This window comes from Pteronotus mesoamericanus, unplaced genomic scaffold, assembly GCF_021234165.1.
Source record: "Pteronotus mesoamericanus isolate MK-2021 breed Mesoamerican mustached bat unplaced genomic scaffold, CSHL_Meso_final contig_1193, whole genome shotgun sequence".
Lineage (NCBI taxonomy): Eukaryota > Metazoa > Chordata > Mammalia > Chiroptera > Mormoopidae > Pteronotus > Pteronotus mesoamericanus.
This window is the reverse complement of record NW_026555039.1, coordinates 415,001-432,357: the sequence shown is the minus strand read 5'-3', so window position 1 is coordinate 432,357 and position 17,357 is coordinate 415,001. Positions and strand designations below refer to the sequence as shown.

General features: G+C 64.9%; 1 protein-coding gene across 1 annotated transcript in view; it reads right to left on the bottom strand.

The window, feature by feature from the left end:
- Positions 1 to 17,357, bottom strand: part of CHD5 (chromodomain helicase DNA binding protein 5) — a 53,268-nt gene that overhangs the window by 27,422 nt on the left and 8,489 nt on the right. Inside the window, exons 2-10 of the mRNA XM_054583322.1 lie at positions 13,868 to 13,995; positions 8,733 to 8,912; positions 6,505 to 6,623; positions 5,864 to 6,102; positions 4,163 to 4,287; positions 2,495 to 2,618; positions 1,694 to 1,860; positions 1,296 to 1,517; positions 118 to 324 (exon numbers count right to left, since the gene is read on the bottom strand). Of these exons, the coding sequence (XP_054439297.1) occupies positions 118 to 324; positions 1,296 to 1,517; positions 1,694 to 1,860; positions 2,495 to 2,618; positions 4,163 to 4,287; positions 5,864 to 6,102; positions 6,505 to 6,623; positions 8,733 to 8,912; positions 13,868 to 13,995 (1,511 nt within the window). The remainder of the gene's footprint in view (positions 1 to 117; positions 325 to 1,295; positions 1,518 to 1,693; positions 1,861 to 2,494; positions 2,619 to 4,162; positions 4,288 to 5,863; positions 6,103 to 6,504; positions 6,624 to 8,732; positions 8,913 to 13,867; positions 13,996 to 17,357) is intronic.

Below are 17,357 nucleotides of genomic sequence, written 5' to 3'. Positions count from 1 at the left end.
CCCTCCCCCCGTCTCCCAGCCAGGGTCCCACGCAGGACAAACCCCACCCCCAGCCTCCCCCTCCCCCGCACTCAGGGCGCAGAGCCTTCACCGGCCACCCCTGCCCAAGCGCCGCACCTGCAGCTCCTTCACCCAGGAGCAGTGCCAGTAGGAGAGCCCGGCCCACTTGACAAAGAACTCTCTCTCCGGGATGCCCTCCAGAGGCTTGGGTGGGGGGGCACTGGGCTCCACCTCGGGCCCTGGCAGCCCCACCATGAAGGGGGCGGGAGGCTCCGTCCACCTCCAGTGTAGAATCCGCTGGACTTTGCCCTTCAGTGGGGGACACTGCGGACAGAGGGGGGTCCGCACGTTCAGGGCTTAGCTGCGGGGACCCACCCTGAGGCTCCTGACAACAGGCAGGGGAGCCACACTGCTCCCCAAGTCAGAAAGCACCACCATGACTGCACGGCACGGACCTGCCCTCAGGAGCCCACGTGCACTGTGTGCACAGGAGACGGGCGGGGGTCTGCGTGCATGCTCTCTCACACCCACACACATGCAGACACGCACGAGACGGAAGCCCAGACGCACACGGGTAACTGGGGGCTGGCCCAGGACCCGGGGCTGGGCCTGGCAGACATCGCAGAGCAGGGGGCATTTGGTGACTCGGGGGCACCATTGGGGGCGCTCTTCTCTGCAGAAACTGTGGCTCTGGCCCCGGGGGTCCCTAGCCTCTCACCAGCCCCAGCCCTGGGACGGGAGCCAGGTCCTGAGTGGGTCTGAGCAAGCAGTTCTGGGGCTGTGTGGCCTGAGGCACGTCCCTTTACCTCCCTGAGCCTCAGGTTTCTCACCTGAAAATGGGAATAACAGGAGGCCTGGAGCTTGGAAACCCAGCCAGCCTTAAAGGGTTGCCCCATGAACAGTGGGTGGTGGTAGTTAGGTTTAGCGCCACCGCCTGCCTCTTTTCACAACAGCTGTTTTCAGGTTTCGGGTGAGAAACTGCGTCTGAGTTTTAAGGGGGTTGAGAAGCTGACTGGGTCTGGGTGAGGCGGTGGGCACGACCTGCGGTGGGCGGGGCTCGGGCATAAGCTAGGGGCGGGCAGGGGCGGGCAGGGGCGGGACCTGAAGGGGCGTGACCTGGGTGGGCGGAGCTCGGAGCCTGGCGGGCGGGGTAATTCTGGTGGGCGTGGCCTGCCCCTATGTCTTGGGCGTGGTCTGTATGGGGTCCTGCCCTGAGCAGGAAGAAGCCCGGTGTGATGGGCGGGGCCTGGCCAGCGGGGCGGGGCATTCGGCGCGGGGTGGGCGTTAACACTCACAGTACAGCGCGGGCAGAGCCATTCACCGTTTGGGATCTCGGGCAGCGGCGGGTTGAGGCAGTGCAGGTGGTAGGAGGAGGGGCAGGCGTCGCAGCAGAGCAGCTCGCCGCCGTCCTTGCACACTCGGCAGAACTCCATGTGGTCGTCCTCCTCCTCCTCGCAGCCTCCCTCCTCCTCCTCCTCGTCATCGTCCTTCGGCTCCCACTGGATCCCCTCCTTCTCCTTGAGGGAGAAGCACAGGTGGAGGCACCCTGGGCCGAGACACCCTCAGCCTGCGTGGGCCTCCCCTCCTCCCACTCCGCACCTCCCCACGTGCTGCCCAAGATGACCAGCGCAGTGTTCCAGGGAGCCGGGCCCACGCCGCACGCTGCCCAGGGTGCCCGCCAGGGCTTGCTTACACAGTGAGGACAGCTCCACTTGCCCTCAGGAGCCTTCTCCAGCTCTGGGTCAAGGCAGACGAGGTGGTAGGCGCGGGGACAGGTGTCACACAGGATGATCTCGCCGCCCTGCTGGCACACCTCGCAGTAGTCCTGGTGGTCCGTCTCGTAGCCGTCACCATCATCAACTGGCAAGGGGGCAGAGGCGGCCATGCAGCCTTCGTCCCCACGCCCAGGGCCCAACCAGTGCCCACCCGCAGCCACACTGCCACAGCGTCGGTGCCACACAGATGCCGGATGAACGGATGGTGGGTGGACAAAGTGAAGGAATATTGGGGGTCCTGGTTGAGGAAGCAAAGGGGTAAAGAACAGGCAGAAGATGGATAAAAGAAGGAAAGGTGGGAGAAAAGGAGGAAGGAAGGGAAATGGATACAAAAATGACCGGATAAGAGGAAAGGACAGCTGAGAGAGGGGAGACAGGCAGGGGTGCAGGGGCGAAGGGACAGGTGGGTAGCGGAGTGGAGGACTGAGTGGGGGATGATGGGGGCGCTGAAGCAGCACTTCCTTCTCCTGTGCTCCCTCTGCTAGTGTGAGTGCCCTGGGGTGGCTCACACCACGGGCCCTGAATTTAGCCTCACCGGACAGGACCCCCCCGCCCCGCCCACAGACACCAGGGCGGTTGAGGAAGCACGGGAACTGCCTAGCAGCAGCCAGAGGCAGCCAAGGCAGGGGGACATTGTCATGTTTCCCAGAGGGGCCTCAGCGCCCCCCACCCCACCCCCACCGGGCGGCCGTGGGGACCCCGCAGAGGGAAAGCCCTACTCCTCTTCTTCTTGCGCCGCCTCTTGCTCTTCTTGCCCAGGGCCGCGGAGCACTCGGAGCGCACGGAGGAGCTGTGGATGCTGGCACTGTCAAAGTCTGACTCCTCCCGCTCATCCTCCTCGCTCTGCGGGGGCAGGGAGGCCCGTGAGCCCAGAACCGGCCCTGGGTTCCGCCCGAAGGCGCCCCTGCCCTGGGCAGTGGGGGTGGGGCAAGCACCACAGCCCCACAGAGGCTCTTGCGGTGCAGGGCTCTCTGTGGCTCCTGTGGCCTCCACATCCAGCTAGAACCCCCAAGGGCCTAGCCTAATGTCCTCAACCCCCCAAAGCCCTGCTCCCAGCCCTCAGAGTCTCCCCATCTTCTGCCTTGGTACCTCCCCCAGGCTGTGCCCTCTACCCTGCCAAACTCCTACACACCCCTCAAGGGGAACCGCTAAGGACCCCTCCCCCAAGGAGCCCTCCCCGATCTCTCTTTAACTGGGCCTGTTGCACGGCCCGTGTGCCTGGCCTGGCCTGGCCCACCTGCTGGGCGCTGGCTCCGTCCCAGCGTACAGGCCCAAACCCCTTCTGCGGCCGGGCCGCCACTGCCAGGCAGAGAGGCTAGCATGTCAGTCTGTGCTCAACACACATTTGCTGAGCCAAGTGGCTCCGCCGGCTCCAGGCTGTGCCACACCTGCTGCTCGTGCTCCCCTCGGAGCAGCGACGCTCGAGACCTGTCTGTCACTTGCCTCCACTAAAGGACAGAGGAACGGCTTCCATTTCTGCCTCTCTGTGGGGATGGGGCAAGGAGAGGGAAACAAGTGCTCTGTGCCGGGGGGGGGGGTGTGAGTGCCCCCCAGGGAGAAGGGAGGGCCCAAGGCCCCCCCACAGAGAAGGAGTAACATGTACTCCTGGGGTGGGCCCCCGAAGGGTGGGCCTGACCGGGTGTAGAGCGGCCTGCCCTACACTGCCCCGCCGACCTAGGAATCCAGGCTCCATCACCCAGACGGAGTGGCAGCTGGGGACACGGGTCGGGAGCCCCCAGCTCCGCAGGCCAGGCTGCAGGGGCCTGGGGAGGGTCTAGTTTGAGCCCCTCACCAGTCGGAGGGGGGAGCTGGGGCCCAGCAGAGCTGCATGTGGGATGGGAAGCGGGGGCTGGGGGAGACCTGCCCCAGGCCACCTCGGGGCAATGACAGCCCTGCCCTCCACAGTCGCCCCGGCCGGCACCCGCGTGCAAAAGGCACCTCAGGGCTGTTCACGCACGCACACCCACGGGTGCTCCCAAGCACCCTCGTACGTGTGGGCCGACTGCCTCACACCCCATGGACCCTCACCTTCCAGTCCACCTTCTCACACGCACTCATATGCTCACACACATACGCAGACACAGACATAAACACACACACATACATGCCCACACACATACACACCTATGTGCTCACACAGATATGCTCACACCCATGCTCATATGCTCACACACACTCAGACACACACACGCTCATTCACATGCTCGCACTCAGACATAAACACGCCCACACGCGCACACATGCTCACACATGCTGACTCACGTGCTCACACAGGGCGCTCAGACATACACACGCGCCCACGCTCACACACACGCTCACACATGCTGACTCACGTGCTCGCACACACGCTCAGACATACACACACACACGCCCACGCCGTCGCTCACCGAGGAGCCTTTCTTCCTCTTGCTGCCGACCCCGCCGAAGCGGAACTTGAGCCCGGCCACCTTCTTCCCCTTGCCCTTTTTCTTGGCGTCCTTGGAGCCTTTGATCTTCTTCCTCACTCCAGGCCCTGAAACGTCAGGGGGAAGAGCGGCTGAGGGCCCTTTGGCCCTCCCAGTAACGCGACACGGAAAGGGCCATGGGGTCAGGGCCCTTTTCAGACAAGCAGACGGAGGCCGGAGGGGACGACGCCCTGCTTACAGTTACACAGCGCGCAGGAGCGGGGCGCGCAGAGAGTAGCCAGACCTGGGGCCAGCCCCGGGCACTGGGATGCCCCTCTTCCTCAAAGAGCAGAAACACTGGCATCTTGGGGCCAACCCTGTCCTGTTCCCACTCCCCAGAAAGGAGCTGTCCCCAGTGGAGCCACGCAAGCAGGACCACCGAGGGTCCACCCACCTGCGGGCCACACCTGCACCCTGGAGGAATGTTCTGGGGCAGGAAGCTGCCTGCGTCTGGGTTAACCCCACACCCAGGCAACGCTGGCACCACCAAGACCACCCTCACCTCTGCCAGGCCCCCCCAGCTGCTGGCTTCTGGGCGGCCAGCAGGGCGGAGGCTGTTTTTAGGGAGATGCCCACAGAGCAGTTAGCCGCCTGGGGAGTCAAGATCCCCAGCAGCCCCTCCCACTGTGCTGAACAGGGCGATGGGGGCCTGGAGGCAGGGCCTCACCCCAGCCCCCTGCCACCTGCACTGCGTGCAGGGAGAAGGGGCTGGGGGTCCAGCTGTAACCTCCATGGAAAATCTATTTCAATTTCTCAGGCTCTGAATAGGCAGCCCAGGGAATCAATAGCTCAGCAGCTGGAGCCTGAGAAGGAAATGAGAAAGCAGGGCAGGGCCAGGGAGGGAGGCCGGCAAGGGGGCAGCTGGGGTGGGGCCCGCTCCCTGCCCACCCGCCCTGCAGGGACCTGGCGAAGGGGCACGTCGTCCCAGCAAGCACAGCTCGTAGGGGCTGAAACGGGGGATCCCTGAGCCCCCTCAGTCCCCCATCAGCACCCAGTCAGGGTACCCCAGCCAGCTGAGCTGCCAGCAACCCCGCCATCAAGAGACCTGGGAAGATCGCTGTGCCCACCAACGATGGGGCCAGACACCCTCCACCTGGGGAGGTCCCTCCCCGGGGACTTCAGGTGGCAACGGCCTCTGCTGTCCCTGTCATCCCCACCCAAACACTGCACTGAATCCAGCTTTGCCTCTGGACCTCCCTCCAGGACTCCGCGGAAGCTGACCCTGACCACGCCCAGGCACGTCCATTATCCCAAGGACCCGCATCTCAGGCGAGAGGTGTCACAGGCTAACCTTGGACCCCTTCTCCCTAGGAGGGGCGCAGGCTCAAACTCCAAAGGCTCCAACCCTCAACAGCCTGGGCCTCCCCTCTCCCTCCCCCCATGCGCAAGTCAGAGGGGCCAGGGCAAAACCCCCAAAGCTCTGAGCTCTGTCTCCCGCCTCCGCCCCAGCCCTTGAAGGCAGGCAGGACAGAAGCTTCGACGCTGCAATGCAGCTGAGAAAGGCCACGTGGGCCAAGGTCAGCCAAGGCACTGGGTCCTTGATAGACCCCGCCCCAGCAGTCCCAGCTGCCCCAGCCACCCGAGGCCACAGGGCCTGGAAGGGCTCCGGCCAGCAGGCTGGGCGCCTGTCCACCTGCAGCTTACCCTTGCCCTCTTTGGTCTTGGCCTTGCGGATGGGCACAGGCTGGGGTGGCTGCTGGGGGCTGACAGCCAGCGGAGGGGCGATAGTGACCGTCTCCACAGCCGCAGCCACTGCCGCCGCGGCCGCCGCTGCCGAGCTGCCCTTGAAGGGGTTGTTGGCACTGAACTCCCTCCACTTGGCACCCAGGACAGTCATCATTTTGGACATGGGGATCTTCGGGTTCTTCTTGGCAATGAGTGGCCTATGTGGGGGGAGAGGTAGGAGGGTGAGACCCCCATGACCCCGGCCGGACCCACCCCCTCCTCTCCCACACCTGGGACAGGCAGCGCTGGCCGCAGGTCCCGAGTTGGGAAAACCGGGCAGATACGAGGGCGGGGGAGAAGACAAGGCTTGAGACAGAGGTCCACCCCCAGAATGCTCAAGTCCTTGTCTGCGGGGTTGGCAATCTTCTAATTAGTGGGGTTTCTAGAATCTGCAAGACCCGAGGGGCCAGAGAGGGGGGCCTGGAGCGGGCGCTGCCACCTGCTGGAGCTGAGGGGGCATGAGGGAGTAAGGCCCCGGGACTGCCGGGACCACCAGCCCCACCCGGAGCCAGGCTCCGCCCCTGGCCGGCCGGGGAGCCCAGCGCCGGGGCCCAGCCCACCTGAGGAACTGGCTGAAGGCCTTGTAGTTGGTCAGCGTGTGGTAGTCGGCCTCTGAGAACAGATAGTCCACGTCGTCCAGGCCCCACTCGGCCATGAGCTGTCCCGAGGACTTGGGCTCCTACGGACACAGGGTCCGGAGGTGGAATCAGAGGCAGGTCCTTCTAACCTGCACCCCCATCCCCAGGGGCTCCCCCTGCAGGAGGCCTCACAACAGGGGGGAGGGGGGTTGTGCCTACAAGAACTTAACAAGAGCAGTTCTCAGCACCACTGAAAACACCCTGAAACATCCAGCCCCCAACGCTCATCCGGGGGGCAGGGCAAAGGGCCTGGGGGGTCAGTGCAGGAACTCAGGGGGACAGCGTGCGTGTGCCCAGGGCAGGGGTAACAGGACTCGCTCTCTGGGAGGAAGGTGTTTGGGGGGTCTGGACTCCGGGACAGCCGTGGCCTGAAGGAGGGCTTTAGGAAGCAGGCAGCCCTGGGTGCTTCCTCAGGCACATTGAGGAGAAGCGGGGCCGCCCCAGGAGGCCCCCCGGTTATGCATGGGCCCCATAAAAGGAGAGGCCACTGATGGGTTTCAGGGCCAGGAAGGCACGCCCTGGCCAGCCCAGGGACACAGGACAACCCCAAGACAGTCCCTCGTTACTGCCTCACTTTCCAGATGGGGCACTGAGGCCCAAGGAGGTGGGTGACTTCCTGAGGGCACACGGTGAGCCCATGAGACAGACAGCCTGGTATCAGATCGCCAGGCTGTCCGGGATGGGCATGAGCTTGAACTCTGGAGCTAGACAGATGCCGGTTCTAATCCTGGCTCTGTCACATATTGGCAGTGAGGTGGACAAGCCACTTCACCTCCCTAAGCCTCAGTTTCCCCATGTGTGAAACAGGGATAACAGCACCTGCCTCACAGGACGGGTGAGGTCAGCACAGGCACTTGGACCATGGGCAGGTTCCTGGCTTGTTCTAGGCAGCCCCACCCCCAGCCCCGCCCACAGATCCACTCAGCCAATCAGCACACACCACTCTGAGGCCCCAGGCCCTGGTCTGGTCAAGGGGATGCTGGGTCTCCAGTGTGGGCACTAGGGCCCAGGCCCGCTGCCCCCCCCATGCTGGATGGGGCAGTGGCTGGGCAAGCAGCCCTGAGCTGCCGCCATTTCCATTCTCCTAGGTGCCCAGAGCTTCCCGGCCCCCGTTCTCGGTGACACTCCAGGGATGGACCCCCACTCCTGCGCTTGCCCTGCCCCTACCCCACAGACCCTTCCTGGAGGCTCAGAGGCCTCAGCTCCCCGCCGGCCCAGAGAGCGGCGCGCTAGCGAGCGGGTGACAGTCGGGACAGGATAACCCGAGCCGCTCCAGTAAGGGCATCATTCAACATTGTCAGCCCCTCAGCGAGGCTCAGTCCCACGTGACTCCCAACACACCTGCCGCGGAGTGCGGTCCCTCGGAGGGCGGGCTCGCCTCCGGGGCTTCCTCCCGTTAGGCGCGGACGGTCACCATCCCCGCCTCACCCAGCAGCCTCTGTGCTAATATTTACGGAGCACTTATCTGCCAACCAGGCTAGCCCACGCTGAGCCTGGGGCCGGGGCCCGGGGGGCCCGGCCTGACTCGAGGTCCTCTGCCCCCGCTCCGAGGAGCCCCCACGGTGCAGCCTCCCCAGGGTCACGGGGAAGATGCTTCCCCGATGGGCTCGCTCTTACAGACCCCCGTGGGCAGGAGCTCAGACCAGTGCTGAGTCACAGCGTCCCTTCCACTCCAAGCGGAGCTGCCCCGCGGCTCCTTGCTGGCAAAGGACCCACTTGCTGATTTATTTTCCTGTGTTTCCCCAAGCAAGGGGTTCCTGACACGAGTGTGAGCTCAGACCATCACTCTCTTCAGAAAGAGCCGCGCGCTCCATCCGGCAGGACCGCGGGCCAGACAGCAAAGAGGCTGGATGGCGTCCTCCCCAAACTCCCAAAGCTCATCCGTCATTTCAAATGCGCATCTCAGAGCCGTGGCAACAGCGTTTCTCACAGGCACGCATCCAGCCTCCACGTGAGTGCTCACGCACGTACCCGCACACCCACAGACCCGTCCGCCAGGTCCCCACCCCGGGGAGAGATGCTCCGGCCCTGTCCCTCCGGCCCTGTCCCTCGGGCTGCCGGGCAGGAAGGCCGAGAAGTGACAGCAGGAGGCTCCGCCCTCCAGCAGCTCTGCCCTTGGAGACGGCCCCCCAGCTGGCCCCAGGGGTCACCTTCAGGCATCCATCCTCGGCGGCGTCCTCCTCGTCACCCTTCCTTTTCCGCTTGGCCTTTTTCTCCTTCTTGTCCTTGAGTTTTTTCTTCTTCTTTTTATTGGGGGAGTAGTCACTGCCCTCACTCTCTGACTTCTCCTCCAGATCCTCTTCATTCTCGGACAGCTCGTCATGGCTCCCCTGCAGGACAGAGCGGGGCGCTGAGGGCAGCAGGGGCCCCAAGGCAGCCCGGCTGCTGGGCCGCGGGCCTGCCCTGAGAGCGGTCTCCTCGGTGCTGCTCTCTAGATCATGCCCGCGTCTGGCTGCTCGCCGCTCAGCCCCAAAGTCCAGCCAGAGGGGCTGCCACGGGGCCTCGCCTGGAAGCCACGGCAGGGACGGCGCCGCCGCGGAGGAGAGCACCCACGTCCGGCTTTCCCGGGCCAGCTCAGGGCAGCCCGCTGGGACCGCCCCAGGGCGAGGCTCGGGCTCAGCTCCTAATCAGAATCAGGCTTCCGAGGACCCTGGGGTTTTGAACGAGTCTTGTGGGGCGGCACGTGGACCCAGGAACTCAAGGCATAGGATGTGATGCCCGGAGCCAGAAAGCAAAGCGTGCCCGAAGAGCCGCCGGCTCTGAGCGCCTCCTCCTTCTCCGTGGGTGTCAAGGGCCCCCTGTGGCGGCGGTAGAGCCCACAGCCAGCAGTGCCCGCCCGTGGGCTCTCCAGAAGCTGCTGTGCACGGGCCCACCTTCCCCCCACCCCCACCCTGGCCACGGCGTCACAGTGCAAGACAAGGTCGTTTAGGCAGCTCTTCAGCGTGGCTCCCTCGATTTAGTTTCCCATTCCACACAGGCATAAAATGGCCCATTTATATGGAGATAAGAGCAGTCCTAGCCCAAGCGTCCCCGCTGGAAGGCACTGCCCCTCGGAGGAGCTGTTTACTCCCGGCCTGTCCAGGTAGATGCAAACCCTTCCCTGCCCCTCCCAGCTGGGTCTGCAGGGAGAGGGGCGGGGCGCTGGTGCTCTGGCGACCGGCACGGGCTTGTCATCTCCCTGCTGTTTACTGTTTTCAAGGTGAGCAAAAAGAGGCGTAGAAGGGACAGAGAAGACCAGAGAGATGAAAAACGAGCTCGGAAACAGCGGTGGGGGAGAGAGGCCTGCGAGGCGGTGGGGAGAGGGGGCGGGGGGGAGGAGAAACGGGAAGGAGGGAAGGAGGGAGGAGGAGGAAGGGGGGAGGGAGAAGGAAGAAAGGAGGGAGGAGTAGGAGGGAGCCAAGGGGAGCAGGGTCTTCTGGAGAGCCTGGGAGGCCCACAGGTCAGCATCTGCCCTTTGCAGCCACACGGTGAGGAGCTGAGGGCCTTCTCCCAGGAGCCAGTGTCTCCCCGAGATACAGATGGGAAAGGACCGGTGGCAGGCTCCGCACACTTCCTGGGCTCTCCTAGGCGCTCAGCTCTGCTGTCTCCCAAAGCCCTGGTGCCCCTTCCGCACAGAGTCAGTGCGCTGGCCAGCAGCTGGCTGGCCTCTGCCCCTTTCCTGAGTCCTGGTGCCTCCCACATGATGACTGGCCACACCAGGTGCCGTGGGCAGTGTGGGTTCCAGCTGCTGCTAGAGCCTGCCTGTGGCAGGACAGCCTCAACGGTGGCTCCCGGTGCCCGGGCTAGTGGCCACAACCACCAGCTCGGCCTCAGCCCTTTAGGGAGGCGGGGGTCAGACAGGGACACCCATTTCCCCCGAGGGTGCAGCGACCACCCAGCTTGGACAGACCACCCTTCGAGAGGCCTGAGAGAGAGGCTCTCCTTCAGTGCTCACCCCAGTGAAGGATGGGAGGAGGAGGAGGAGGAGGAGGAGGAGGAGGCGGCGGCGGCCGCCACTCACTTCAGCACCACGGACAGCGACTAGGGACCGCCCGCGGCTGGGGCACAGGGTGGGCCTTCCGCTGCCCTGGGACAGACCCCACAAACCAGACCAGGGATGGGACAGGAGGACCCACGGCGGGGCCCGGGGCTCCCTGGGGAGGCGGCACGACAGAGAAGGCCTCAGAGCTCTGACCCTTGCTGGCCTGGGAGTTGGGCAAGTCGCTGCAGCGCCCTGACCCCAGCTTCCTCAGCTGAAGTGGCGAAGCACAGAGCAGTCAGACCACGTAAGAGCAGCCCTTGCACGTTTTGAAGTGCGAGCGTCCCAAGTACCCACGACAACAACCCCAACTGCTCGGAAGCCAAAGACACAACAGGGATGACAGAGGAAGACACAACCTGCCTCACGCCGTTGCTGTGAACCCAGACGCACAGAGGGGCTGCAGTGGCCACACAGGGGGCAGTGGACCCGAGCGTCTGCTGGGAAGCAGGCGCTGCCACATCCCAAGTGCAGGAGAGACGGGGAGTGGCCAGGACAGCTCTGAATGCACAGCCAAAGGAGCGGGAGGGAGCGAGGGAGGCAGGGGCAGGCCTGGCAAAGGCCCCACGCCAGGCACTGCCGGGAGGGCTGGCCCAGTGTTCACCCCGGGGCCACCTGGGAAAGCAGGAAGGCAAAGATCTCCTGGAGGGAGGAGCTGGAGCTTCGCCAGGACACCCCCAGCCCCCGGCCGGGAAGGGCAGACAGCCTCCCTGCCCTCGCCACGCTGGGGAAAGCCCGGTCAAAGCGAAGCCTCTGCTTCCCCAGTCCCCCGCCTCCTGCCTGTTCCCTGACCCTCTCTCTGCCCTGCCGTCTCCCTGAAGCTGATGAGGCACACACCTCCCGAGCCCACCCCACCCCCCGTACCGGGCCCTCATCCACGCCCTCCTGCCCACACCCAGGGGCCGGCGAAGGGTGGGGGTGCAGGGCACATCTTTGGAGACTGGGTTTGCCCTGGAACAATGTCTGTATCCACAGCATGCCTCTGCGTTTAGCTGTTTGGACACTCCTGGACTCAAGCCTCTTTTTTTCTTCCCAAAATCTCTCCTTGCAGAGAAGGGGCGAGGGCAGTGGCCCATCCGCAGGACCTGGGGGGATGCAGCCCCAGCCGGTGGCAACACGGGAAGGACCGACAGAGAATCAGGGTTAGTTCTGTGCATTGAAACTGACTGAGGGGGACTGCGGACCAAGCCACATTCGGGGGAGAAGCAGCAGGCACAGACCAATGATGCCCCGACCCAGCCTCAGCCCTGGCTCTGAGCACAGGACAGCTGTTGGGGCTTTGACCTTGGCGCTCTCCTTTGGGCTGCAGCAGCCTGGGGCATGGGGATGGGGGGTGCACTTTGTGGAAAAGAATCTCAGTGGACGTGGAGTCCCTTTGTGCACGCAGGCAGCTGGGACCAACGGAAGGGGTCCCGGCCCTGAGCCCCAGGCCCACCGAGGACAGCATGCCACCAGAGCAGGCCCAGGGACCCCGGGGAGCCGTCCCCGCCCACCCGTCCTCCTCCCCAGCTCTGCAGATGTTTCCGAATCCGCTCCTCCCCTCCCTCTCCCTCCCCTCCACACCCAGTGCTCAGCACACGCCACATCTCAAAAAATGAGGCATTTAAACTCAAAAGGAAGGACTCGGAGAGTTGGTCATTCTCGATTTGGGGTCCTTCAAGACTGAGAGGGAAAAAGAAAGAATCGAATATGAGCCTTCCCATTCACGACTGTTATAAACAGTTATAATTTAGCACTGAATAATTGGTTGCTATGGTAACCGCTGCAGTACAGGTTGAAATCATTTCTCCCTCCTGCGCTGGGTTTGACAGGGAGCTTCATCTACATATGCTCAGGTTCTGGCCCTAGTCCGGCTATTTTATGTAAATCACATCCTGAGACTTGCTGCCTATCCCGCCCCGCCTGCCCGCCCCCAGCAAACACACAGAAAAACAAGACCACTGCTCCATCTGACCACGCCCCCGTCGGAGACAGAGAGGAGCAAAGGTTGCAATTCCCCTCCTCACGTCCGAGAATCCAGATCTGGGGGACGGGAGGTAGTGGGTGGGCACACGACCGGGGGATCCCACCCTCTGGCCTCAGCATGCTCCCCACCCTCTAAGGTTGGCCAGCTGGCCAAGCCAGGGTCTCAGCAGCGCAGGGGAGGGGACAGCAACGGCCCCAGGGTGGCCTCGGGGGCCCGGCTGGCACTGCCAGGCCATCTGCAGACCTCCAGGCCACGCTGCCTCCCCGCCTTTGAGAACCTGAACTGCTTCTCAGTAGACAGGGGAAGGAGTGAGTGCAGGGAAGAGAAGGGAGCGAGCCTGGAGAGAATGGAGGGGGAGGGAAGTGAGGAGACAGGAAGAAGCGAGGAGAGAGCGAGGGAGACAGGAGGCGGCAGGGCGCACATAGGGCAGAGGCCCAGCTGAGGCTGACAGCAACGGAGACACAGACGGACAGACGGACCAGAGCCAGAGAGACAGGCATAGAGACACAAACGTGTTCGGGGGCCCAGAAGAAGCGGCAGGAGAGCTGAGTGACGGCAGTGCCGGGGATGGAGGAAGCGAGCACCCCCGCACCTCCACACCGCCAGCTCCCCCAAGCCCAGCCGCCAGCCTCTGGGGTTCCGGGTGTTCAGACGCTGCCCTCCTCCCACGTCCTTCCCGGCCAGGGCAGTGGAGAGGGTTCTGCGGCAGCACGCGCCCCGCCTGGGGCTGGGTGAGGAGGAAGCGGCACCCATGGCACCCCTGGTACTCCCTCATTGGCGTTTGGGAACCGGGGAGACCCAGCCAGAAGGCCTGGGACCAAGGACAGGACCGATGGCATCCCCTGTCCCAACCGAGCCTCTGTCCTGTCCCTAAAAGAAGCTGCTGGAGCGGGGCTGGGAGAGGGGTGCAGGGGGCCCCGCCCTCGGCCCCGAGGCCCCAGGACCCGGGAGCCCACCGCCACCCCAACACACACGGAGCTGGGGTCGGGGGGCTGTGGCCTCGACTGGGAAGTCAGGCCCTGCCTCCCAGGGCCCCGCCTGCCATCCTCTGCCCACAGGGACAGACCTGCAGGGCGCGGGTCTGTCCCTGTGGGCAGAGGTGTCATCAGAGGGGGAGGGGAGCAGGAAACTTAGGGCCCCAGCGGCCACAGGGTCTCCCTCAGCGGGGGACGGTCCAGATGAGAAATGCTGGGCCCCCCCATGGGACAGCGCAGAGGCAGGACACCCCCGGGAGCCCAGGGCTTGCTCTGCGGACCCAGGGGGCCAGCGAGGCTCGGGGCGCCCTGGCCCAGCTCACACACCTCCTTCTTCTTCCGCTTCCCTTTGGACCGGTTCTCCTTGAGCTTCTTGGGTTTCTTCTTCTTGGGAAGGCTCACTGGCTCCTCCGGGAAAAAGTCCTCAAAGCCCTCAAGGCCACCATCTTCTTCTTCTGGAAGAACCAGAAGGGGAGCTGTTATGTCACCATGTCCTCTAGGAGACCCCCCAGGGCCACCGAGCGGGAGGCGGGGCCTGTTGAGACAGCCAGGTCCTCCACCACCAACCCTGCAAGGTCACAGCCACCGGGCCTCCCCTCCCCTCCCCGCCCCGCCCCCCTTAGGGGTCCCCAGACAGGTCTCATAGCCCCACCTGGGAACCTGCCCCGCCTTCCCTCCTCAGTGGAACAAGACGCTGGTACCACCATGCCCCGCCCCCTCCCTGCGGGACAGGGCTCCGGAAACAAGGCCCTGAGCCCACGTGAGCAGCTGCGCAGCAGCCTTGCTGACAGGCTCCGCCGGGGGAAGCAGCCCCGTGGGTCACAAAGCCACACCTCCAGCTGGCCTGGGAAGGGCCCGGCCTGTGAACGCATGAGGACAGGAACACACAGGTCACCCCGCCCCAGGACCACAGGGAGCCAAACAGCAAGAGCCTTGGGGTTTGAAGGAGAGGCCAGCAGGGAGGGCACCAGGACCCCCTTAATGGGGAACCAAAGACCACGCTGTGCCTCCCCTCCACACAGGGACACACAACCCCGCCAAGTACACACCCACAGTCCCATCCGCACAGCCACACATCCCCCCACTCACACCCGCACAAGCAACAAGCCCTGAGTTTCCAGGGACCAGGCATCGGCCAGAGGAGAGAGTAGGGAGAATCCTCTTAGGGGCAAAAGCAGCAAGAAGATGCTGCAACAACAAACCACCCAAAGTAGAGGTACATCTGTCTGCCCCCAGGCAAAGGAAGCTTCCAGAAGGAACAGCGGAACCTCCAAAGAGTCCACACAAGGGGCCCACGAGAGCCAGAGCGCCGCGCCAGCCGGGAGCCCGGACCCCTCGCTGCCCCGTGTGCACCACGAGCGGCAAACGAGCGCCACCCGGCCGGGGGCGCGACGGGGAGCCTCGCTCAGCCTACAGGCTGCCACCCAGGGGCCCCGAGGAGGCGGAGAAGTGCCAGGGCGCCTGGGAGACGCTGTCCAGGAAAGGGGCCAGCCGGGGGCGGGGGGCAAGTTTATTTTTATTTATGTATCTATCTTCACCAGAGGACATTTTTTTCCCTTGCTTTTAGAGAGACAGAGAGAGAGAGAGAGAGAGAGAGAGAGAGATCGATGTGAGAGAGGAACACTGATTGGTCACTTCCTGTATACACCTCCACAGGGACCAAACCCACGACCTGGGTATGTGCCCCGACCAAAAATCAAACCCTTGACCTTTTGTTCTAAAGAATGAAGGTCCAACCAAGTCACCTAGCGGGGGTGGGGGGGATCCAGTTTAAGGAGACAGGGCCCCCCCACCCAGGAACCTTCTCAGCCGCTGGCTGTTGTTGCCTTGTTGACCACACACCACAAATGCTGGGACACCAGCGTGCATACCGAGGCCCCGCCAACATCCAGGCCCCTCCCCTCACCCTCCACAGGGGCACCCCCCACCCCACCCCCGACCCCCTGCTCCCCCAGTCGCCAAGGCAGGGGGGTCTCCTGGCTCCCGCTGCCACACTCTGGGTGCTGCTAGAGGGTGCTAGTGACCAGTAGCCGGTGGATGCCCCACGCACACTCAAGACCCCAGGGGCTGGTTCCCACACATGCCACCCCCACCAGGAGAAGGTGGGGCTGCACCACCGTCTGGGTGCCCCTTGGCACTGGGCCCCCCCTCCAGGGTGGCCAGGGACCGGTAGCATCCCCACCAGGGCACAGGTGCCCTCCCTGTCTTGTACGGCCCCCAGGACCCCTGCCCCTGCCCACGCCCATCCTGCGGGGCAGGCGGACCTGAGGCAGCACGGGGAACGGCCCCAGGGCAGGCGGCCTGAGCGTGGCCTGAGTGCCAGCCGCCCCTGGGGGGCCAGCGCGGTGGTCCCGGCCAGCCGCGGGGACCCCTGCTGAGGACAGGACCATGTGGAAGGCACAGCTGCTGCAGCTTTGGCCCGGGCTATGGGGCACAGGGCCCAGCAGTGAGGGGCGGGCCCCCAGCTGGGCCAAGGCTGGCAGGCCTCACCGGCTCGAGGAGGGACAGGCTAAGCTGGAGAGTGACCCTGTCCTGTCCCCGAGCTCTGATGTGGGAGGGGCAGGGGTTTTTGGAGCCAGCTGACAACACGCACAGGGAGCCCCAGTGTGGCCTTGGAGAGGAGAGGCCTGGGGGGCGGCGATGGGGCTGGCTGGGGGCCAGGCTGGGAGAGGGCTCGCCCCCCGCCCATTCCCTCGGCTGCGCCCGCCTCCCCACACAGCAGGGAGGCCGCGACCGCCTGGGCAGCGCCACCCCCGCGCCCAGGCGGTGCCCAGCGTGTTATGTAACAGGTTCGGGCTGACGCAGTCGGGAGGGGCCTCTGCCTCCGCCTCCCGCCGCCTCCCCACATCCCTGCCCCCCCCCACAGCGCGGCCCCCCAGTCCAGCACGTGGTCACTGACTGAGCAGCAGAACAGACAAGAGAGATGCACAGGTGGCCACAGGAGGTTCTAGAAGGAAGCCCGTGACATGTGGAGGGCTGCATCCACCCTGCCTAGGGAGGAGGGGGCACACTCTAGCCCTAATCGCCCCCAGAACAGGCCAGAGAGGACCAGGCCCCAAACCCTCGGCTCATGGGCAGCCCCACCCTCTGTTCCTGAAGACCTCCCGCCCCAGCCCATTGCCTGATTAAACCCCTCCTCCTCCAAGAACGTTCCGGAGCTGGCACACAAGGATGGGGGTCCCACCCTGCTCACCCCCGTCTCTGACAGACTCTTCCTCCGCCCTCATTGCTCTGGTGGCCCTGAGGACACCCCAGAGCTGACCACTGTGACCCGCTCCCACCCCACGGTTCCCACTCAGCCAGTCCTCACCTCCGCCCCAGCCCTGCCTCCCTCTGCTGCAGGGGCCCTGAGCTTTCTAAGACCAGACCCGGGGAGTCGGCCAAGCAGCCCTCCCCGCGCCCACCACCCGCTGGAGCCCGGGCCCTGCGCCCCCCTCAGGACACACAGCCAGTATAAGGGGGACCCTGCTCAACCAGAGTGAGGGTCCTGGGGAGAACAGGCCTCAGGGCTCTTGCCCTGCTGGCTCCCGGCTGCCCCACAGCCCTCTGGCCCCCCCAGCCCCGCCCCTCCCACCCCAGGCTCCATCGATCCAAGGCAGGCTATAATTAGGACCCATTAGCCTTGTTATCTCTCCTACCTGCTGGGCTCCCAGGTCAGAGCAGGCCTGGGGAGGGGGCGGGTGGAAGGGCAGGGGGACCCGTGGGGATGGAGGCCGCCAGGGCGAAGAGAGGTCCTGTCTCTTCCTAAGATACCCCCAGCCCCTCTCCAACCCCGGGGGCGCCGCCCAGCTGTCTGCGGCCCTGGGGGCGGGGGGCA